This window comes from Colletotrichum fioriniae (genome assembly GCF_027942845.1).
Source record: "Colletotrichum fioriniae strain IMI 355084 chromosome Unknown scaffold_4, whole genome shotgun sequence".
Lineage (NCBI taxonomy): Eukaryota > Fungi > Ascomycota > Sordariomycetes > Glomerellales > Glomerellaceae > Colletotrichum > Colletotrichum fioriniae.
In genome coordinates, this window is record NW_027076840.1 from 2,129,396 (window position 1) to 2,151,671 (window position 22,276).

The window sequence follows — 22,276 nt, forward strand, 5'->3', positions numbered from 1 at the left end:
CCTCATCACATCCCCGCTGGCCTGAATGGCTTCGATCCTCTAGCTGTCTGACTCTTTGTAGTGCAAGATGGTGGCTTGCTGGCAGCTATCCGGCCGCACGAATGAGAATAGGAACCGTTGAGCTCCTGTTCCAGCCTTGCTCGTATCGAATGACATTGTGGACAGCCACTCAAGCTCGCAGAAAGAAGTCCCAAAACTTAATTAGATAGCAGAGGCAAGGCGGTGGCGTCAGTAAGGCACAGACGGGACGAACACGATGCGACTTTACTTTTGGTGACCTCGGCGTTTTCCCTTCTTTACCCTGGCACCCGGCTCGTGACAATGATGTGCAACTGATAGGCGAGGAGAGTGGGGGAATTGGTCGGAACAACTGTAGGGAAATCCCCGCCTCGGCGATGAGGATACTCTGGGGTTGTGTGCCTGCATGGAGAAAGCTCCTCAAATTTCGACATGCATCCCACTCGTCTTGCCTATTCTTATGCTCGTCGCATCTTTGCCAAAGCTTGGTTCAAAAGCTTCTTCGGTTGAACACCTCCACTTCTCTTGGACGACTTTGGCCAACATGTCTTCACCCATCATGAGTCCATTGAGTCCATTGAGCCCTACGGGCTCGACCAAGGCAAACCTGTTCAGAAACAGGGTCCCGACACAACTCAGGAGATGTTTGCCCTTGTACATCGCTTGTGTCTGCATAATTCTACTCGTTCTCAACATCGACTTGTTCGGGTCGATGCCCAAACCTGTCCACCTCTCCAAGCGCGGCGGTCGCCACTCAACAGCAAGCACCCGTGGATTTCCCAAAAAGATATGGCAGAGTTGGAAGGTTGCGCCCTTCTCATTCGAAGCCGAGCAGATTCTCACTGCGCGGACTTGGACGGACAAGAACCCTGGGTACCGGTATGAAGTTCTGACCGACAACAACGACATGGAGTACGTCGAAGAGCACTACGGCCCTGACGGATTCGATCGCCCGGATATTGTCGACATGTACCGCAACGTGAATGCCACCATCATCAAGGCTGACTTGCTCCGCTACATGATCATGTATGCCGAGGGAGGAGTGTACGCCGATATTGATGTCGAGGATCTCAGACCTGTCAGCCGATGGATCCCGGAAAGATACAAGGAGGCCGACCTCGATCTTGTCATTGGGGTCGAGATTGACCAACCGAACTTCAAGGACCACCCCATTCTCGGCAAGAAGTCCATGTCCTTCTGTCAATGGACATTTATGTCGCGACCTGGACATCCCGTCATGCTGAAGCTCGTTGAGAACATCATGGCATGGCTCACTGAGGTATCCAAGAACCAACGTGTACCCATCTCAGCAATCAAGCTTGACTTTGACGAGGTCATCAGCGGTACCGGCCCTTCAGCCTTCACCAAAGCCGTTCTGGAAGTCATGAGCGCGCGTTCTCGATCCGGCCCGGTTACCTGGGACACATTCCACGACATTGACGAGTCAAAAGTTGTCAGCAACATCCTCGTCCGCGACGTCGAGTCCTTCGCCGCTGGCCAGGGACACTCCGATTCCGGAAACCATAACTCCAGGGGCGCTCTCGTCAAGCACCACTACCACGCCTCCAACTGGCCGAGTCGTCACCCCCGCTTCCGGCATCCTATCTTCGGCGAGGTGGAGAGATGCAACTGGAACATTGAGTGTGTTATTAAGTGGGACCAGGACATCGCTGCCTTCAACTCTCTCTCTCCCGAGGAACAAAAGCAAAAGGTCGAGGAGCATGAGAACCTCCAGAAACTCCAAGCACAACAAAACCAGCAAAAGGCAGAACAACAAAAGGCCGCTGAGCAAAAGGCTGCCGAGCAGCCTTTGATGTTCCCGCCGCCTCAGCAGCCTCTTCAGATACCTCCTGCAGATCCTGCACAACAAGAGGAGCTGAAGATGGTATGAAGGGGCCCGGTCCACAGACCTGAACGTCTGCAAACTACCCTCACGGCGCCGTCGCCCCGACGGCTACGATCGCTGCGTCGTTAGCAAGAATGATGACGCGCAAAATCGATTCGCGCGCCCAAAAAGCAATGCGACAAACACGAAGCATTACGATTCAAGAGTTTGAGATATGTTTATGAGCTTGATTTTTCCCTGGCAGTCAGCCGGCAGAGCTGCGCGGGACATGGTATATGACGTGCGTAATTGAGTGGCAGTTGACTGATGATCCTCCTGTGTCTACGGATTGAGCATTTGGTCTCAACCAGTATGTCAGGGCACAGGACATCATGACCACTAGCATGATTAGACACATAAATAGCTGAGAGCGACATACACAAGACTAGGAACGAAGATACCCTTCAAAAATCCTGTACATACCTTGGTAGCGCATTTCCATTGCCAGCGGCACCCTTACACAATGTTATACGTTCTGATTTGGTCGATGCCAATGCTCTATGAGTTCAAAGTCCCCAAGCCGCATCGTGCTCTGCTGTGTCTCATAGCTTTCTTCGGGCGGCCGGTGCTTGTCAATCGGGTGACGAGTCATGGGTGGAGGAAAGTCTCTCAAGATGATATTCTGAGCTGACATTCCCATGATATATACAACGAACTTAATGCTGTGTGCTTTCAGGCCTCTCTCCATCCCTCTATCCCGACCCAGGAATTGATCCCAATATAGGGACGAATCTCGTACAAAAAGCAGCTTCTGATGACTACAAAGCCTTCTCAAGCTTTGATTGGCTTTCTGAAACGCTATCTTTATTGTTTAAAAGGTAAGCTTCTGGCCAGCCTGCCCAGGGACAGTAGCAACGACATTGGCGGAGCCGAGCAGGCTGTAGGAGTAGGGAGGAGAGTTGGCGTTCATGGTGCCAACAGGAGCCAAGTTGGAAGCACCACCGAGATCGTTGTCGATGGCAACAGCGTACCCAACGATGTCGGAGTCCTGGGAGGTGATGGGAACAGTGACGTTCTTGAAGACATTGCTCTGGATCAGGACCTGTGCGTTCTGACGGGTGTTGATTCCAGAGTTGCCGCTAGACATGAGGTGTTAGTCACATGTAGAAAGAGTAACTTAAATGTCAGATATCGATGATGTACATACTTGAGGTAGTAGGAGTTGTAGACGTGGCCAGTACCGAAGCGCAAAGACGGACCGCGAGAACCGAAGTTAGCCCAGTAGTTATTGGCGTAGGTGATGCGTAGGTGACCGCTGTCCTCTGCACCGTTGTTCTCGCTGTGTCCGACCAAAGAAGTCTTCCAGTGGTCGTGGAAGTATGTGCTAACGAAAGTCAGCGACTATCCGTCATCTCTGCTGAGTCAAGAACCTACTAGGAAATGGTCATGTAGTCGGCAGCGTGGGAAGCATCCACGAGACCGTCATAGTAGTCCTTGTCGGAGACCAGTGCCGAAGAAAACTCGCAGTGGTCGATCCACACGTTGATACTTTCCTGAGGAGAGAAGGTCGGTCAGGTTTGTTACACACAACCATGGCACATCGAGAAAAGCTGCTCACCTCAATCTTCACACCATCGCCAGTTGAGGCAAGGACATTGGTAGACTTAATGTTACGGATAATCACGTTGGACATGCGGCGAACGTGCAGTCCAATGCCGTTGAATCCTGTAGGGGGAGATGAGCTGGTGTGCGGACAATACGAGGGTGAAAGATTCTCACCTGCACCAGCAGATGCGCCAATGACGGACTTGTTGCTACCGATGCGAACGTTGGCGGTGCCACTGATGGTGCCCTTGACAACCACGATCCTGGCGGCGGTATCCTTCTCGTTGACAGCGGCAGTGAACTCAGCAAGGGTAGAGACAGTAGTGACCGTGCCACCGGATCCTCCCGAAGTTCTACAACTCCATTAGCTCTGCTTCGTTTCAAGACCCCTCGCGATTATACTTACCCGCCGTTCAGAGTAGCATAACCGAGAGTCGCCTTGTCTGAGATAGAGGCTCGCTTCACGAGGTGGGCCTTCTCCGTAGCGTAGTCGACGGTAGGGGTCGGAGTCGCAGCCGCAAGGGCGAAAAGCGTAGCCAAGGCAGAGGTGATCTTCATCTTGCAAGTTCGCGTGCAGTTGCGGTGAATGGAAGGGTATCAAGAGAAGCTTTTGGGTATGCCAAGAGAATCCAAGGTCGAGGGTAGAGGATGCCGAGCAATCCAGAATCCAGAATCCATGTTTCATAACCATCTCTTTATACTAGATCTTCAGGCTCTCGATCGGATGCTTTTCCGTCAATGTGACAGGGCTACTGTGATCACGAGATGGTACTAAGTCTACAAGGATTGCGGAATGCGCTCACGAAATTTAGGCACAGCTCCAGTCAACCCCTCTACATCTGAGATTCGAGGTACGAGAAGGTAACATTGATGGACGGATCAGAAACCATGATCATTCCGCGAATGGCATTGTGTTCCTGGAATGCAACTTATCGACCCCTCGAGCTGGTCTTCCGCTGGCTCTCCGGCTATAGTAGAGAAACCCCTGTTCCGCAGGCAAATTGCGAACCAGAACTGGTGAGATTGCCCACATTAACGCCATCGAACCCAGGCGAATCACAAAAGAGGAGACACCGTTCAAAAAGAAGCTTGTTTACTAAGTTGAAGCTTTCCGTCCGCTAATGACTTCTTTATTCGGTGGGGAAACATCCTGTGCCATGTAAAGTCGAGCCCTTGACTGCAGGACGGGGGTGGGTGTCCGGGGTAAATATTGGGGAAATTTCCTCAAATCAGTATTTCGCCTTGTCTCAGCGTGCAGGTACCGGCAGCATCCGGGATTCAGACGGCTACCGTCGAAGCCGGGGCACCTCATAGAGAAAACAGAGAGTGTGATTGGCGACTGCCAGGTGTTCATGCAAGGACGGTAGTTCGAAGACGCGGCCTTGCAGTTGAGGCCATTGTTTGGACGGAATTGACAGGAGGGTATTTTTCCCGTGGGAAGAGCGCAAGTATGAGTGAATGAGGTGGAAAGGAGAGATATCACGAGATTTGAATGACCCGCAATATGATTGTATGCAAAAATTCTGCATCTTTCGACTTTGTGTCTTCAAGTCTGCTCTCGTAATGAGTTTGAGAATGGTCCCTGTCAAGCAAAAGTCATTGCACCATGAAGCGCGAGGCGGGTTCGTACCTCACTAATCACAACGGATACTTAGTACGTAATCTGACAGACGTTCCCCTGAAAGAAGGTCGCATTGTTCTTGTGAGCATATGCGGGCAACCTTGTACCTTCACCTCCGCGCAGGTATGATGCCGGCCATCCGAACACGAGGAGTGGCTTTTCGGCTTCAGATTGCCGAAGTCTCTCGGCTTCCAACCGTTCGGTACTAAGAATTACAGAAGGAATAAGATCGACAACAATTGAAGAGCCCCATCTAGCTATCGAATTATCGGCTAGAGCAGTTGTAGTCTATGAGATGGACGACGTCGAATTTGACGGGACCCAACATATCTTGGCATCGCCAAGATAGTCTTGGCACGAAGGTCATCAACCGGATGATGCAGCGAGCTGTTGCTGCTGCCGGACGACGTCTAAGGTGCGTTGACATTTACCAGAATTTATGATGAATGACACACCTATGTTTTCCCATGTCAAGGTGTCATTGAATCCATTCCAAAAGTGTTGGATCTTCTGCAAAAGCTACAAGTTGTGGAGACATAGAATTCCTACTTCAGCCGTGAGCGGCCTCCGAAGGCTTTGATTCGTGGAGAGACCTTACATGAATTGAACATCCGCTTCCGAACAGATTCTAGCCACGGATAACCCATTTCAAGTACATCGTGTATTGATAACTATGAAGTGCAAGCTGCCTTGTCTGACTTAAGAAAAAGTGTCTTGAAGTAGATCTACTTCAGGTGAGGGGCGTTATAGCGGTGCGTAGTTCGGCTCCATAACTCATTACCACCCATCTGAAGTTCGATCCCCTCCATGTAAGTCTTCAATGCATCTGAACAGCCTTCTTGAAGTCTCTGCTGGACCATGACATCGTGCTGTCTCTCCCACTCCCGAATCATGACCCAGCAGATTCGCTTCGCGCCATCATAGTCAAGGCCACTCTCATCAGCCAGAGTTTGTACAATATTGCTGACGATGGACCCTTCAGCCGCAATATCTTTGGAAGCTCGAAGTTCCTTGTCCCAGCTCATGACATCGTTGATGACGGAGATGTGGTGCGTGTAGTTGAGCTCTAGGTCGGCAACTGAGGCGAGCTCTTCCTCGCTGAGGTAGATTGCGTCTTGGAAGCGCTGAGTAGCTAGAAGCACGCTGTGAAAGGTCAGGTCATCGAAGCTTGAGACGAACCATCATGAGACTTACGCAGAAGCGACGTCCAGCTCTCGATATTTGAGGTACTCTGCTACGCTCTTCTTGGCCAGGCGATCCTTGTCATTTTGAGATCGCCAAAAGGCGAAAGTAGGCCCTTCGATGTCATCTGAGAGCTTCTTGTCGATGGATCTCATATCTTCCCAGATATTCAATACCATCTTCTCAATTGGCGAATCTTGGGCTGGCGCCGTCTCGCCCTTGACGATAGAGATCAATCGTTCATTGTATGATGAGCCCTCCTTTAGAGAAAGGTGCTCTAGCAAGTCTAAAGATTCAAAGAGTCAGACCCTGCTCTGGCCATGGGCACAAGGGAGTTTCACGTACCATCAACAAGGAAGAGCATGACCATGAAGCGACAAGCTGCACCGACCCGGTCCTCGCGGGCCGTCGGATACTGGCACAAGTGCCAAGTCGGGAGTCCTTCAGCAACAAATTGGAGCTTGGTTCGCTCGTCAGGAAAAGGCCAGTTGTTGAGGAAGTAGTTGTTGACCTCCATGGTGATCCTCAACCCAGACGGGTGAAGTCGTCCCACCATATGGGAACGCGGAGGGTCGTTGTTCTTGCGTCTAGCCATTGGGGTCTCTGTGATAGCCATATCGAGTCTGGAAGGCATTATAAGATGGGCTAAAAGGTGTAGAAGCTTGAGGAGATAGTTCGCAATGGGTGTTTTTGCAATGGCTCAGTACAGTCTGCTTCCAAGCATCGCAGGAAAATCTGGCCCTTTTATGTGAAAAGAGTTTCATGTCAATCTGTCTCTTGAATAAGACCCAGGAGATCTAGTCGTACCGTCTCCTCCGGACTTCTGAGGCTCAATTCCCGAAGGGTCAGGATAACGGAGGCCACATCAGGCTGCCTACCCGGCGGTCAAGCGACGAGGAACCGGAAATGCACCTTGATCTCACATCCTGTGTTGAGGTCTCGGCGATATTCCATCATGCAAGGGCCTTATGAAATTTAGACAGGAGCCACCGACGAAGCAACCATCGTGTTTGTTGCCATAGTAGATGGTCTTAGAAACCCTCCCGGTCGTCACGTCGTCCAATGACGGTCCTTCCCGGTGAATCTGACAGCTTAGCCATTTTCTTCAGCCAACGAACAACTGATCTTTACAAGGATCGTGACGCCACAGGGACTGACTAGTTGTGGGGGTAGCAAACATAATCCCATCTCCGGAATTAGATGGAGTTATCGAGGCTGAGAGTGGAATGTTTCGCACGTTGATAGTGCGCACTGAGGCGTCACTGCAGAAGCTGAAAGATGTTGGGGCCGGAGATACATACGTGTGCTCTTGGCTTTAGCTGGTATTATTGATTCGTTCATTTTGACTCCATCAACTCCATGTTGGTTGCCAATGTTTGCTCATTTGTCTCAAGCAAACTCGTCGTACAGTGCACCAACATGAACGTGCCGCTTAAGCGCAAACACGGTGCCCATACCATGGACCAATCACGAATGCTCCTCACGGTTTACTTACTCTCAGGGTCTCAGACTCTTAAATGGCCATCCATTCGGAGTTTCGGGATTATGGAAATCTTCTGCATGGCTCACCATCGGGAGTGGCGACATTGGCACTAAAGGATGGTTGGTTTTCTGTCAACCAAGATAGATGGTGGGCATCTTACGTGTGCATAAACAATTCTTCCATGAGCCGCATAGCCTTGCCAATATGCACCATGGCACTCTTTGCGCTCCATCGGATGATCAAACCGTGTCGACACAAGGAAGATAGCTATTCCAAGAACATCCCCAATGGCACGACTCAAGCAAACAATTTCACATGTTTCTCGTGCGCTTGGTTCCGCCAAGGGTCCGGTGGATCTGTCAGGTGTTGGTGCTGGATGACGCATCATTTGTTGTGGCAGGGATCAAGATCCGACTATCTGGATCCATCATCCAAGCGCCCCAGACATGGATAGAATCCGGTTGGAATGGTTGAGTATCTGCGGGTCGAGACTTCTTCTTCGTGGAGGGCAATGCCGCTCTAAGAAGAGATGCAATTTGGACTTAGATAGGGTTCCGAGAGCTTTAGATGTTCATTTCAACTTAGGATGAATCCATGTCTTCACCGGGTGGCGACTGGCGGCGGGGACCTCTGTGGTTGACAAAGCTTCTTCTGAATTTCTAGCTTGTGAAAGCTGAACTATCAGAAATAAGGTTTGTGACCCTCGAACGATAACTAGAACGTGATGCCTCAAAGTTGCATTGAGCTATGATACTTGAATATCGTCGCTCCCTGCGCCCACTTGGCAGTGTCAACGAAACTCTTTTCCGGATACTTAGGTAGCTAGGTCCGTCGCGAAACGTCGGTGAAAACTAACATGCGCGATCTCACAATTGTCCTCATCATCAATTGTCATCCCATGCTTTTGGACCGTGAGCTGGTGTCATGAAGCACGCGTAACAGTGATGGATGGTGAGATGAGGTAAACCCCGCGTGTCCCGGAGGTCTAGAAGCGGTCACCCGGCACTGAAGAAAACCAACCGAGGGAAATCGGCTAGGGGGGGGCCCTCACCCTCGGGAGTCGGAGTCGGCGCCGAGCATGTCCGATGATCGGGAGCTGGCATCTTTGGGTTTTGGTGGGCTGCCTGGTTGAATAAGGGGTTTCCAGACAGCCTTTTTGTGGAGTTTCGACGCGAACCAAGAGTTATAGTCTAACTAGATATAGTAATTGCCGAGGCACTGCCCATCAAAGCATCATAGCTGCTCTCCGAGTCGGAACTCTCGAAACCTCGATTAGATTAGATCTGGACAGCGCACAGCTCACGACTCAAGAGCAGCATATCCTACAAAATCCCATCTGCAGCCTCCATTTCTCCAGACAAAGTTCCCCAGTCCTTCACTTACCCCAGCCTACCATCCCCACACACAAAAGACACGATGCCGAATACCCCGGATTGGGTCAAGGCCCTCCAGCCGTCTGGCCCGCAGGGCACTGAGCTCCTCGCTCAAGAGCGCGGAAAGTCCAACCTCAACGTCGACCAGCTCGCGTCGTTCATGTTCACAAATGAGGCTCTCGAGCGCAGCGAGAGGATACTAAACATCCTGAAGAAGGAGCCTGTCTTTGACAAGACCCAGAACTACTTCCGCGGCCGAAATGCCCGTATCGAGGCTGCGCTGGCGAGAGGCAAGAGACTGTTCCAGTTGACCAAGGAGCACAACTGGTCTCAGCAAGACTACATCGTTGCCAACGACCTGATTGCTGAGCCGACACCGTATGGCCTCCACGCCAGTATGTTCCTCGTTACGCTTCGCGAGCAGGGTACTCCCGAGCAGCATGAGCTCTTCCTCAAGCCCGCCGAGAACTACGAGATCCTCGGATGTTACGCCCAGACCGAGCTTGGCCACGGCTCCAACGTTCGTGGCCTCGAGACCACGGCAACGTGGGACCCATCTGACAAGAGCTTCGTTCTGCACTCGCCTCACCTCACGGCCTCAAAGTGGTGGATCGGTTCCTTGGGCAAGACGGCTACCCACGCCGTCGTCATGGCCCAGCTGATCCTCAACGGCAAGAAGATTGGCCCCCACCCCTTCGTCGTGCCGATCCGCGACAAGAAGACTCACGAGCCTCTCCCCAACGTCCATGTCGGCGATATCGGCCCCAAGTTCGGCTACAACACCATGGACAACGGCTTTTTGCTGTTGAACAACGTCAAGATTCCGCACAACCACATGCTCGCCCGATTCTCGTCCATCGACCCGAACACGAGCAAGTACATCCGTCCTGCGAACCCCTCTCTCATCTACGGAACCCTCACGTGGGTGCGATCCAACATTGTCCTGCAGTCTGGCTCCGTCCTGGCTAAGGGCGTCACTATCGCCACCCGCTACTGCGCTGTCCGCCGGCAATTCCAGGACCGCGATGCGCCGGCCGGTGAGCCTGGTGAAAACCAAGTTCTCAACTACACTATGGTGCAGATCCGTCTGCTGCCCCTCCTCGCAGCCACCTTCGCCCTCCACTTCACTGGTCGGGGTATGATCAACCTCTACAATGAGAACCAGAAGCGCATGAAGGGTGACGTTGGCAAGCTCAGTGACGGTACCAGAAACCCCGGCCCCGAGGAGCTGAACCCTGGTACCGACCTCCTCGCCGATCTCCATGCCACCTCCTGTGCTCTCAAGGCCTACGGCTCAACCGTCGCAGGTGAGGGTCTCGAGATCTGCCGCCGCGCTTGTGGAGGTCACGGATACTCCTCCTTCAGCGGTATCGGTTCCTGGTACGCCGACTACCTGCCGACCCTGACCTGGGAAGGCGACAACTACATGCTCACCCAGCAAGTATCCCGCTACCTGTTGAAGTCTGCTCGCTCCGTTCTCAAGGGCAAGGCCGGCAACAACGACACCACTCGCATTCTCTCCGAGTTCCTCCGCCGCCGCGACATCGGCGCCGCCTTTGACGTGCTCGGCTCCGACGAGGACCTCGTCGCTGCCTTTGCCTGGCGCGTGTCCTTCCTCACCTTTGAGGCTCTCCGCCACAGGGACGAGGACAAGCAGTCCTGGAACAGCCTTCTCGTTGACTTCTGGCGTCTCAGCACCGCACACGCACAGTACATGGTCGTCAAGAACTTCCACCAGGCTCTCAACGACAAGGCCACCACCGAGCAGCTCGACAAGGATACCGTCGGTCTGCTGCACAAGCTCTTCAGACTGTATGCTCTGAACACCCTCGAGCAGGAAGCCAGCGAGTTCTACAGCTCTGCCGCGGTCACCGTCCGCCAGATCACTCTGGCGAGAACAAAGGCCGTCATGACCCTCTTGGAGGAGATCCGTCCCCACGCAGTCCGTCTGGTCGATGCCTGGAAGTTTGACGACTGGGTCCTGGACAGCAGTCTGGGTCGCTACGATGGCAAGGTGTACGAGGACATGTTCAAGCGCGCCAGTGAGGACAACCCGCTCAACAGCGTCGTGTTTGACCCCTACCCCAACAGCAAGGTGCTGTTCAAGAAGGACGAGAGAAAGGACCTGAGAAGCAAGTTGTAAATGATCTCACTAGACGGGAGACTATAAATGTTATACGGCGTGGTTAAATGTTTTGATTGTAGAATTACTAGCGCAACGCAGATGAATAGAATCTGGAAGAATGGAAGATTTCACTTAGCACTAGGTACCTGCAACGGCTGTGGGCTTTCCTCTTCTGCCATGAGCAACTGTGACTTTGGAGATCTGGTTATGTCAGGGCATTAGGTTTCAGGTGCATCATCTGGAGGTCGAGCGAGTAACTCGGCGACTCACGTATTATGGCAGCCGTATATTCCAACCAGTCCGGACAAGGCAGCGAGCCATTCATTTTCCTTTCTCCGTAATTGGGGGCGAGCCCAAAAGCAGCAGCACCTCCGCCTGAATTGAGATGGGCCGGCTGGGCTCGGGGCGTAGCGACGATCCCGCCAGCTTTCCAGACAATCAACTAAATCGACCACTCCGCCGCTCCTTTTTCTTTTAACTTTCCCACTTTGATTGACTCGATTTTGACTGACTCTCTACTTCTGTTCAACAATAAATGCATCAATTTCGTCTGAAATCTTGGCTTCCATGCTTCCATGATACTGATACCTAGCGGCGCAGATCTCGACTCTTCTCCTTGTTACTCCAGGTCGAACCTTAGCTACCTCCGTGCGAACTGATAAACCTCTCCCGGGTAAGACTGATTCGCTCTATTATACTAAAATTACTGGCTCCCAGATGGGTTCAACAGAGGCCCATCCATCCAAGGAAATAAAGCCGATCCCAAGACGAGAGTAGAGCCCGCTCGTGCGAGATGTGATGAGGACATAGAACCCGAACCCTTGGCTTTCCGCAAACATGGCATTATGCTCCCAGGTTCCAGGAAATTTGAGGCCAGCGGCGACGACCACCATGTAGTGGCTAGATCCCATGCTCAGACATTTCAACGCCCACTGCTTATGCATCGGCGCAGTCGCTCCTATCTTTGCACCATCGTTGCCATAGATAGTAAGCTGAACCCCGTTATCGTCCCCGCGAAGATAGGACCCTATCCGCACTCTGGCAACTGTGGTGTTGAAAACCAGACAACGAGGGTATTCTTCAGCCCTGGCTTTCGTCTTGCTGTCAAGCTCGGTGTGGTGGCGAGCTGCCATAGGACTGTGCGGAGACCGTTCCCACATGTCAGCCACGGAGATCCAAGATGCCTCTTGTCGAGGGTCCTTGTACTCAGCCACCTGACTAAGCTCTCCCCTGGGTTGAAAGAAGGCTTCAAGGTCTCGCTGGAAGTCTTCCTGCCGCACAGAATCATCGATTCGATCTTCTGGAAACCAGACCTTGCCTTCACATATGTTTCTGAGCCTAGAGGGGCTAGTTGACACTGGGTCACAGTAAAAGAAGGAGACGAGATGCCCAAAGTGAATCTGGTACATCGGGTCCAACCAGTCGCCGTCAATTCTGCCTCCGAGGGATCGTTGATAGATGACAGAGCCCTGCCGAGTAGCCCAGGTCCAAGATGGAAGTCTCAGCCCTTCGATCGTGCGATATGTAACGCCCAGAGGAGAGCAAAATGACCACAGGAGGCTGTGTGCCAAGTACCTCTCCGGAAGGCCTAGCAGCATCTGCGTTTCAGCCCGGGCAGCGACAACATTTCCGACGCCGGCAAAGGCGCTCAGCACGTCTTCTCGGCGGCCGAGTGTGCGTTTGGTGTACTGGTCCACGAGAAGCGGGTAAAAACCGAGAACCCCGTCATCGCTGTACTGGTCGGATCGTAGGCCCTTTTCGAAACCTCTTCCACCCCAGTCTTGACCTACCATAGTGACACCGGGAGTCTCTGATTCGCCCTGTGGTCGATAGTGCTTGATGTCCGGATATCTATGAAGCTCAGAACCCTCGTGGAAGCAACTGAAATAGACGTGCCCGGAGCTGAAGAAGATGTGTCGCCGGGAGAGCAACTTCTCCTGGAATGTCCACGCTCTCGAGTTCCATTCGCTGGAGCTGATAACCTGGTTCTCGCTGAGAGGGGCTATGCCGACAACGGCGTGGTCCATGGCAGAGCTCCCGTCCGATTTTGTGCCCTCAACTGCTTTGGGCACATGTTTGATGAACTGCCAACAGTGGTTCTTATGGGTGGAAATGTTGGGCCGCGTAGTAAGTCCAGGTAACCCAGCACCAACACCATTCGCAGCTGCAACAATGGTAAATTCTGCGAGTTGATAAATGTCATTCATAGCGTTGATCTGTGCCATCTTGAGATCTTCATTGTCTTGCAGGATGCACAAGCGATCAACCCAAAGGTATTGCTGTCTCATGTTCCTACATAAGTGGATTGCGTCCCCAACTACTTCTGGCAGCAGTTCAGGTACAAGAGAATCTGTTCGTTTCAACTTCTCTGCGTTCGTCATTGTCAAGTGAAGGTCCCGATCCACTGAAGCAGTTGCAAGCCGCCATGTATAACTCAATGCCACAAAAGGAGCAATGGATTTTGGCTGGATAATGCGTCTGCGTTTAGTGTCGATGACGCGGAACCCTACGGGAAGTTTTGATTCTGTCAAGGGTTCGTTACATTTGGATCCGTGGTAGGCCTGGCAGCCCGCCAACCAGCTGTGGAGGAGGAGGCTGACGTTGATGTATCGCCGATCCCAGGGCTCTGCCAGCACAAGCTGGTTTCCGTCTTTAGTCCCATACTGAAGTCTAATCCCCAGGACCACGGGCCGGTAGGCGTGATTTATTTTATTGCCAGCTGGCGGTGTAAGCCCCGAAATGCAGATAGCCAAGGCGCAGCTCTCTGCAAAGGGCGAAGTCTCATGTGCCCTGTTGTATATGAGGGTACGAGAGCTTGGGTCCGTCCTACGACTTGGGAAGAGCCCACATACTGCGAACTTAGTGTCATCGCCGGCGCCAGCTACGGTGCTCAGCTCGGAGCCGATGAAGCTGCATATCATACACTCTGGGTTATCGGCGGTGTTCCTCAACGATCGAAAGGTCAGAGACTGGAAGCCGTAGGAGGCAGACTCTGATTCATCAAAGTCGGGATCGAAAGCTGAGACGTCCACGTCTCGTGAAGCGTAGTGGCAGAAGACAACATGGAAGAAATCATTCCAGGGCTGGCAGCCATTGCAAAGACGAAGACTGGGAATGGGTTTCCTGCCATCTGAACAAAAATTGCAATCTTTCAGGCGGCTACCGTCCCTGCCGTCTAAGGTGTAGACATGCTTGTGGCATTTTTTGCTCATGGTTGGGTCTTCAAGTTGTCAGATGATGTCTTGCATTGCAAGTGAGCGAATGGATAACAGAGCCAGGCAGCCGTCAGAGGAGTTCATCAGACTCCAGAGGCTGCGGGGTCGCGGGACTTTGGACATCATTGGCCAATGATGAGTGGGTAGACGGGTGGGCGAATGGCGTATCGTGAAGCTCTTCCAACCCATGTAACAGGGGCTGAATGCAAGTTTCCTCCCTCAGTGAGGCCTTTGCAACCTTCATAGCTTTAGCTGAACTAAATCGGACAATCCAGGAGTGTTCCGAAGCTCAAGAGACTTACTTTAGTGGCCTCCTCGTTGCTGGAGAGAAGTTGACTGGGTCTATGAGTTCGATTCAATATAGTTCGTAATGCAAGCTGCTGGCCAAGATCCGTCTTTGGAAAGATACAACTTCCAGGATATGACAACTCTGGGGACAGCCATTACTCATTAGCTATAATGGTAGAAGAAGCGACTTTCAACTTGGAACATATTTCTGCGCCTTCACCGGAGCGGACTGGACCAAGAGCCATTTCAGCAGGTACCAAAATAGTTTACTGCTCGGGACCTTGTCTCAATTTCTACTACTCCTGCGCCCCCTCCTACTGCCGACACTACTACTGATGCTCATATTCCTATCATTCCTATCATTACTACCGCAACTCATTCCATCACTACTTTTTCTTTGTTGATGATATTACTATCCCCCTAACTTCTTACTCTTCATCTTTTCCTCCGAGAATACTATTCAAAAGCCTAATATATTCTAATAATACTACTAGTGGTATCAGTTATAAGAGGGGTGCAGCAGCTGGGAAAATCAAGGCAGTATTCCTTTCTTCTCCCTTTAGCTTTCTGACTGCCTTATGGAGAACTTTGGACCAAAAGCTCCATGTATACTCCTGCGTGTATACCTTGGTTCATGGATTCATTGGTTGCCGCATTGCTGATTAGGAACGTTTGCTCCAGTTGGTTGTGGTTTTTGGCGGGCACATGTGCCCTCCCCAGTAAAGTGACGTCAATAGCTCCCCACCATAGCGGTCTAAGACAAGCTCCCGTCAAGCTCCCCCATCCCTTCGCACGTAAGGCAAGGTATCTTTCAACTTCTTTTCCTAACGGTGGCCTACTACGTATAATTTTCCTTCTCAAGAAATTTCCCCTACAGACACCTTGCACTGCCACGAGCGGGATATCATAGACCTACCTGGGCCCTTTGGCCTTCAGCCGCCACCATGCAGATTCGGAGCACCTCCATCTCGTCCTCGATCCTAGCAGCCATCTCAGGCGACTCCAGCAACTCCGACAAACCAAGCCTCAAAAAACGCATCTTTCGCGTCTTCACCTCCTTCCTCTCAGTCTTCCATCTCCCTCTCGCCCGATATCGCGCCGCCGACTTCCTCGAACTCCGACACAATGTCTGGCAATTCGATGAAGACGAGTATACGAACTCCTTCCACCTCGCAAAGAAGGCAGCTAAGGGCAAGGGCCGCGAATCCGATCTCGTGCCTGTCGGGGATCTGGGATACAGCGGCTCGACCTTCTTCACGACGGCCGATGGGAAGTTCCTTATCAAGTCGCTACCACGCCGGTTTGAGCACGAGTTCTTCACCCACGACTTGTTTGACGCCTACGTCGCGCATATGAAGACGCACCCCCACAGCTTGTTGGTTCGCATCACCGACATGGCGTACACCGCGAAAGCGACGCTCGGTGGCATTCTCGGCATGGCGCCGACGCACCACATCATCATGGAGAACCTGATGTTCGGCAAGAAGGAAGAGGAGACCGATCATCGCAGGAACCAGTGGGAGACGTACGACCTCAAGCCGAACGATTACTTCTTCCCCGAACGGGACATCGCCAACGGGAACCTAGCACCACAGAGTGTCAAGGAGCGGTTGATTGACGAATTCGAAGACAAGGTCCGCGTCACACCTGCCCAGAAGAAGGAGCTGCTCGAGCTTCTCGAAGCCGACACCCAGCTCCTGGCCGAAAATAACGCCGTCGACTACTCTCTCTTCATGGTGCGCTTCCCCGGTCCCAACGTGCTCGATGAAGCCCGCGACGTACCCACAATCCAATCCGATGCACCTCCCTGGCGCACCGGCCTGACGGACGCCGATGGCAACTGGACCTACCGCATGATTGTCCTCGACTTCTTCTGGGCCAAGCACAAGTTCCGCGCGAAGGCCATGACTGGGCTGGTCAAGTCATACAATGTAATCGCCGGCCACGGCCCCATGAGCATCACTGCCAACCCTACGGAGTACCGGGAGAGGTTTCTCAACATGGTTCGGGATTTCGTCGTTGAAGCATAAGACAATTAATCAACGAGTACCAGGAGGGGAGGTTGGAGGGTTCCCCTTGGCCATCGAGTTATTGGAGCGCGGCGTTGGGCTAGCATGTATACCCCCTTTCTTTGCGTAGCGTCAGTTTCCTTTTCCAAAATTTGAAAGATACCAGATTTCAGACGATGCTTTCCGATACACATGGTCATATTTGTCCCCCCCCCCACCGAAGTATTGCGAAGTGTTTACTTCATTTCAAATGACTCTTCCATCAATATACATCATCAATTCCGGTGATGCTGTTATAAGTTCTTGGAGCCTTTGTAACAAGTTCACTTCAAACTACACGCACTCACTTCACTTCACTTGATTTCTTTCACTTGATCTCCTTCACTGGATCACCTTCAAATCGTACCTCAAGTCACAATGAATTGAGACCAGAGTCCTCTCATAGGAACTTTACCTCGTTACATTCGCTCATATCTTACTTTCCTTCATGATGACTTGTCTTGCCATGAAGAATAGCCTGCTCGAGCTCATCTGTGACATTCAAAAACCAGTAGCTAGTAGTATTCACAATTCTTTGGGATCGTCTGCACCCAACCGTACCACATTCGATGATGAGAACAGCCCCTTCCCCTCTTAGGAAACCCTTCCAGTCTGTGACTGCTTGCTCTGATATGTCTGGTCTAGTCCCGGTGGTCTCTGAGCAATGGAATCCAACTTCCCCCATGTGAAGTCCCCGTCTGGCATTCGCTCTCGAAGTTGATCTTTAGAGCTTTTCCGTCTACCAGTGTCCCCGCATGGCCTCAGTTCCCGTCTCCGGCTGCAAGGCTGCCCTTAGGGTTGTAAACGTCAGATCCTTTTCTCAGCTCACCAATCCTCTTCTTCTCTTTCTTTTCTTTTCCTCACCCTCACCTACCTCTTCTCCCTTACCTCCCCCTCTTCCTGTTCCTCAGCAGCTTCTCTCTTCTTTCTGGCATCTAGAGAGGATCTAGATGAGAAGGGGGCTTCTTCCTTTACTCTCCTTTCCAACTTCGCCCTTTTCTTACCACCAACCTCCTCGCCGCCTCGTACTTCTCGACTTTCCCCTTGGCTCCGCGATTAGCTCCGCGGTAGCTCCATCTCTACTGAGTCTACCTCTGAGTGGAGTCTAAAAGAGAGGGAATCTCTTCCTCCAGCCTCTCCTTGGGGTCTTCTTCCTCCTACCTACACATCAACACTCAGAGACAGCACTTTCACTTGCCTTAATATCCTTGCTTCTCCATTTCGGAGTACTCAGGTATGTCGTCCAGGCAAGAGCCTCATTCACCCTTGAAATCGGCATTCAGCATCATTAACATATCTCAGGCCGTCTAGAGTCTTTCACCTGAAGCACCTCTCTTCTCTTCTCCCAGACCAAGTCTGCTTCTGAGTCTTGGCCTCGATTCTATAGAACAACCGCACAACAATACAGCAGCATAGACATAGAGACGGAGATTCCGCCTTGTTTTTCGGCGTCGTTGACATTAGCATCGGCGCGCCTTGGCTCTTATAGAACAAGCCTTCTATGAGCTAGTTATCGGCAACGAAACAAGATCATCTAGGTCAATCTTCAACATCCTCTATCTCCCCGACAGGTAGCAGCAACACTGAACGACAGAAACCACCCCAGGGTGATTTCTCTGTCTACTTCAACCCCTGACTTCTTTGGGTCAAGACAGCCAAAGTATTTTCAGACTCAGCTAGGTAAGTCATGATATGTTTTAGCATCGCTTGCTCACCGCCCCAAGAACCTTCCCTACTTCCCGACCCTCTTGCGCACCTGCCTTAGCTGCATAATCTCACGAATGGCGCTTTCCTTCGGCGTCAAGGGCCGCTCCTGACTTTCTCGGGGTGGAGAGCACCGGGGGCCTCAAAAGTTCCTCCCTTCACTTTCTGACTTGGCCCTTCATCTTTCCCCTTCTACATCACCACTTTCGAGGACCCGGCCGTCAAAGGTTGGCAGAGTAAGCGGTACTTTCAATCGTCGTTTCCAATTAAATCGCTACAAGAATCAAATACAGCCAGCACTTCCTATCTTCGCTCCCGCATCATCTTCATCATTCATATCTCGAATTTATCTCTTTTGAAGAAAAGCGTCGCCAGTCCATTCGTTAACACCTCGCGTTTACAGTTCTCTAACAGAATCAGCCGAAAGCTCCTGGCCCTCGATAGATCCTCTGGACCCCTTTCGCCAGCAGCACAACGCCACGACGGCCAAAATGGCTGACACATACGACCCCCGTTTCCCCGGCCGTGTTATAAAGCAGGAGGAGAATAATGACGGTGAAGAGAGCGTCTACGCGTCGACTGACAATGGCTTTAATGATGACAAAAGCGACGCTGGAAGCCCACCCGCCCCTGCTCGTCCGATCCTTCCCCAGTCGAACTCGGAGAAGCTCATTGATTTCGGCGACGACTTCGAGGACCTCAAGGATGTGGAAGCTACTGTCTCTGACATCAATTATGCCCAGACGATCACGAGTGTCGCTATCATTAAGCAGGGCGATTCCCAAGAGACCGCGATTCCGCCTCGTGGGAACAGACCTTCCCCGATCGAGCCTTTCGTTCCTGGTCGCAAGCCTCTGAACCCATCATCGGCCGAATTTACTCCCAGCAGCACGAACCGAGACCCTTTGTCGTCGAACCAGTCGTTCTCATCCTACTCAGATGCTCGCCAAAGCTTGGACACGGGAGATGACCTCCATGCTATGAAGTCTCGTCTCAATCGGCTTGAGACTGATCACAAAGCCCTCAAAAGCGAGAATGAGGGCCTCGAATATGTCAACGAATCGCTGAAGCATCAAGCAAACTTGGACCAAGTCACAATCACCAAGCTCAAGGATGAGATCAAGGAGGCCAACCTTCTCAGATGCAGGGCGCAGGCATACTCTGTTGAACAAAATGAGCGAAGCAGCAAGGATCAAGAAGCATTGAGCAAACTCCAAGACGATCTCCACCACAGTCAAGAGCAGCTCACAGAGTACAAGGCGAAGTATGCAGGAGCCGTCGCAAATAATGCACCTCTCGTTGCTCAGCTCCAGGCCATGCAGAACTCCCTTCTCAACGCTGTTGAGCGGGCCAAAATGTACGAGGCTTTCATGCGATCCTTCATCACTGATCATCCAGAGGTTACAGAAGCTTTCGCAGCCATTGGAGTCTCTCCAGATAACGTCGCAACCACGAATGCCGGTCTCCCGACGGTTCTTGGCATCAATGACGAGCCTTTGATATCATTTGAGGACCATTTTCCAGCTCTCCAGACACCTTCCAAGCCCCAGGCCGTTGATCGAGCCGACCAGGCAACTTCCCCGAAGCCCGATTTCCCCTACTCCTTCAAGGAAGCCCTCGTCACGACCGACGCTTTGGCTAAAAAGCAGCATCCTACTCCCCTCATTGAACACCTTGACAACCAGAACATCGAGATTGCACCCCGCCCGGCCGATAATGTGACTGTTCTCGACTGGAGCGATGACAGCAATAACATCTGGGACAGTCCATTCCAGAAGGAGCGTGCGCTGCAGACACACCAGCGTACCATTGGAAGTCGTCACCCTTCAGCGGTGCCGGGTATGTTGAAATACGGACTTCGTTATATACGAAATGAGGCTGTTCAGAAGCTAACGACCGACAATGGCGTACCAGATGTGTCTTCCAGGACGATCATCATGACTGGACTTCCCGATGAGGTTCACGTCCAGCGCATCCTTGAGCACATCCGAGGCGGTCGAATTCTCAAGGCCCACGCGATGCCGATGGGAACTAGTGATAATCGCATCAACCATGCGTACATTGAGTTCACCTCTCCAGAGGATGCTAAGTCGTTTTACAAATACAGCCTGGACCACGGTCGCGAATTCGGATTCATAATGGCTGATGGTAACTCGGTTCAAGTCCGCATCAGCATGCCCAACACAGACTCATTTCCTCTCAAGGACTCGATTCTCACCATGATTCGCGAGGGAAATACTCGTTGTCTGGCAGTCAACGGATTCCCCGTTAAGGATCTACACATGATTTTCAAGAGAGCTGGGCTGGCGTCTACCTTTGCCGAAGTCATTACGCACTTTGCGTACGCCGACGATAAAAGCTTTCAGATCTCATTCTCCAGCATCGAGTTAGCTGTGCTTGTTCATAAGTGTATCATTGGATCCCCTCTTTACAGCGGTTCGCCCGAGGGGCACGATGTCATCTTCTGCCCGGACCCGTGCGATGCCTCGCTCGATGATCTTCTCCAGATTCGACACCTGCCTACATCCCGCTCGTTCAATACCGATGTCATCTCCGCAGACAAAGCCCGCGGCTTCCAGACCAAAGAAGAGGCCGAGGCCGAGGATCAGCGCTATCAAGAGGCATGGCTTGCGAATGCCCACTCGAATGATCCGGAAGAAGAGGCAGAGCTCGACGCATTCCGAGAGAGGCAGAAGCTCATTACTTGGGAGAAAGGCGCAAACTGGGACGAGGCTGTTGAATACGTGGCTTTCGATCCTGATCAAGGAAAAGAGGTTCGTCACCGCAAAGATTCCAAATCAGGTGCCTTTCAAATGTGGTATTCTGCTGGCTGGGCCTACACCACAGAGCAGTCGCAAAAGGAATGGCTGCACTATAATATCGACAGCACTGACCCTTATACCCAGCAGACTGCGGACCTGATATATCAGAGCACTGGTGCGATTGACCAACGAAAGGTGAATGCCTATCTTCGGACCAAGAACAAGAAGCAAGATGAGAAAGAACATCACGCTAACCAAGACGCCAACAGCAAGAAATCATCGTCGATGACGGCGGAGTTCATGGAGACGCAGACCAGTCTCTGAAAGAGGGGTCGGCCGCTCGCCGCTCCCCCTCGGCCAGACTTTTCGCGGAGTCCATTGGTATGAAGGGCAATGATCGATCAGTTCCCGTCACTGCCGTACTGCCAACCGTCGGCTACGACTACAAGCGAATTGGTGACAAGTCTGGATTGGGAGTCCCATCTCTGCTGGACGCTCCGTCAATCCCGAACAACCATATACCGACTTCGCTTTTGGCATTCCGTCAGCGTCTTCAGGAAATCGATCATGCTCCTTCGTCCGTCGCCCCATCGGTCATGAGCGGAGGTGTAGCCCTACACGGAATCACAAAGGCAGGATTCAACAAGCTGGCAGCCCGGGTTGCGCAAGACAAGCGCGAAGCGAGCAACAAGAAGCTTCGCAAGGATGATGGCCCCTTTTGGTAATGGGAGTGAATATGAAAGGGGGAAAGACGGTCGAGGATCTTGCGATTGCACGTCGGAGACAACGACTTGATTGCCATCTTGTGGATGGTCTATTGGGCTTTGGTTGGTGAGCGCAGAGCGATAGATTGATGGTCCAGCTCAGAGAATGGTTTGGAGAAGGATTCATAACTAGCGTGATACAGCTAATTCCGTTTACTTGACATTCGGGTCTCAAGCGACTTGTCCAACTTTGTTCGAATCTTTCTAGTGTGATGCTCGTCGAGGGTTCGCGGCGATGCATGCGTGATACAATATATCAATCA

At 52.0% G+C, this 22,276-nt stretch overlaps 6 protein-coding genes across 6 annotated transcripts; 4 read left to right on the top strand and 2 right to left on the bottom strand.

Annotated features, from left to right (window-relative positions):
• Positions 1-577: 577 nt before the first annotated feature.
• On the top strand, positions 578-1,909 carry N0V96_004419 (uncharacterized protein; the record flags this gene model as incomplete). The annotated part of the gene is made up of 1 exon (XM_053188486.1): positions 578-1,909. One exon carries the CDS (start codon positions 578-580, stop codon positions 1,907-1,909), a length of 1,332 nt encoding a protein of 443 aa, XP_053054448.1.
• Positions 1,910-2,714: 805 nt separating this feature from the next.
• N0V96_004420 (uncharacterized protein) lies at positions 2,715-4,006 on the bottom strand (the record flags this gene model as incomplete). The annotated part of the gene is made up of 6 exons (XM_053188487.1): positions 2,715-2,982; positions 3,051-3,227; positions 3,278-3,396; positions 3,462-3,568; positions 3,623-3,801; positions 3,855-4,006. 6 exons carry the CDS (start codon positions 4,004-4,006, stop codon positions 2,715-2,717), a joined length of 1,002 nt encoding a protein of 333 aa, XP_053054449.1.
• Positions 4,007-5,794: 1,788 nt separating this feature from the next.
• Positions 5,795-6,807, bottom strand: N0V96_004421 (uncharacterized protein; the record flags this gene model as incomplete). The annotated part of the gene is made up of 3 exons (XM_053188488.2): positions 5,795-6,212; positions 6,264-6,537; positions 6,597-6,807. The coding sequence occupies 3 exons, from the start codon at positions 6,805-6,807 to the stop codon at positions 5,795-5,797; spliced, it is 903 nt and encodes a 300-aa protein (XP_053054450.1).
• A 2,343-nt stretch (positions 6,808-9,150) lies between these two features.
• Positions 9,151-11,250, top strand: N0V96_004422 (uncharacterized protein; the record flags this gene model as incomplete). Its single annotated transcript, XM_053188489.1, has 1 exon — positions 9,151-11,250. The coding sequence occupies one exon, from the start codon at positions 9,151-9,153 to the stop codon at positions 11,248-11,250; it is 2,100 nt and encodes a 699-aa protein (XP_053054451.1).
• A 4,429-nt stretch (positions 11,251-15,679) lies between these two features.
• N0V96_004423 (uncharacterized protein) lies at positions 15,680-16,765 on the top strand (the record flags this gene model as incomplete). The annotated part of the gene is made up of 1 exon (XM_053188491.2): positions 15,680-16,765. The coding sequence occupies one exon, from the start codon at positions 15,680-15,682 to the stop codon at positions 16,763-16,765; it is 1,086 nt and encodes a 361-aa protein (XP_053054453.1).
• A 2,213-nt stretch (positions 16,766-18,978) lies between these two features.
• Positions 18,979-21,974, top strand: N0V96_004424 (uncharacterized protein; the record flags this gene model as incomplete). Its single annotated transcript, XM_065757109.1, has 2 exons — positions 18,979-21,565; positions 21,655-21,974. 2 exons carry the CDS (start codon positions 18,979-18,981, stop codon positions 21,972-21,974), a joined length of 2,907 nt encoding a protein of 968 aa, XP_065614322.1.
• Positions 21,975-22,276: the final 302 nt, after the last annotated feature.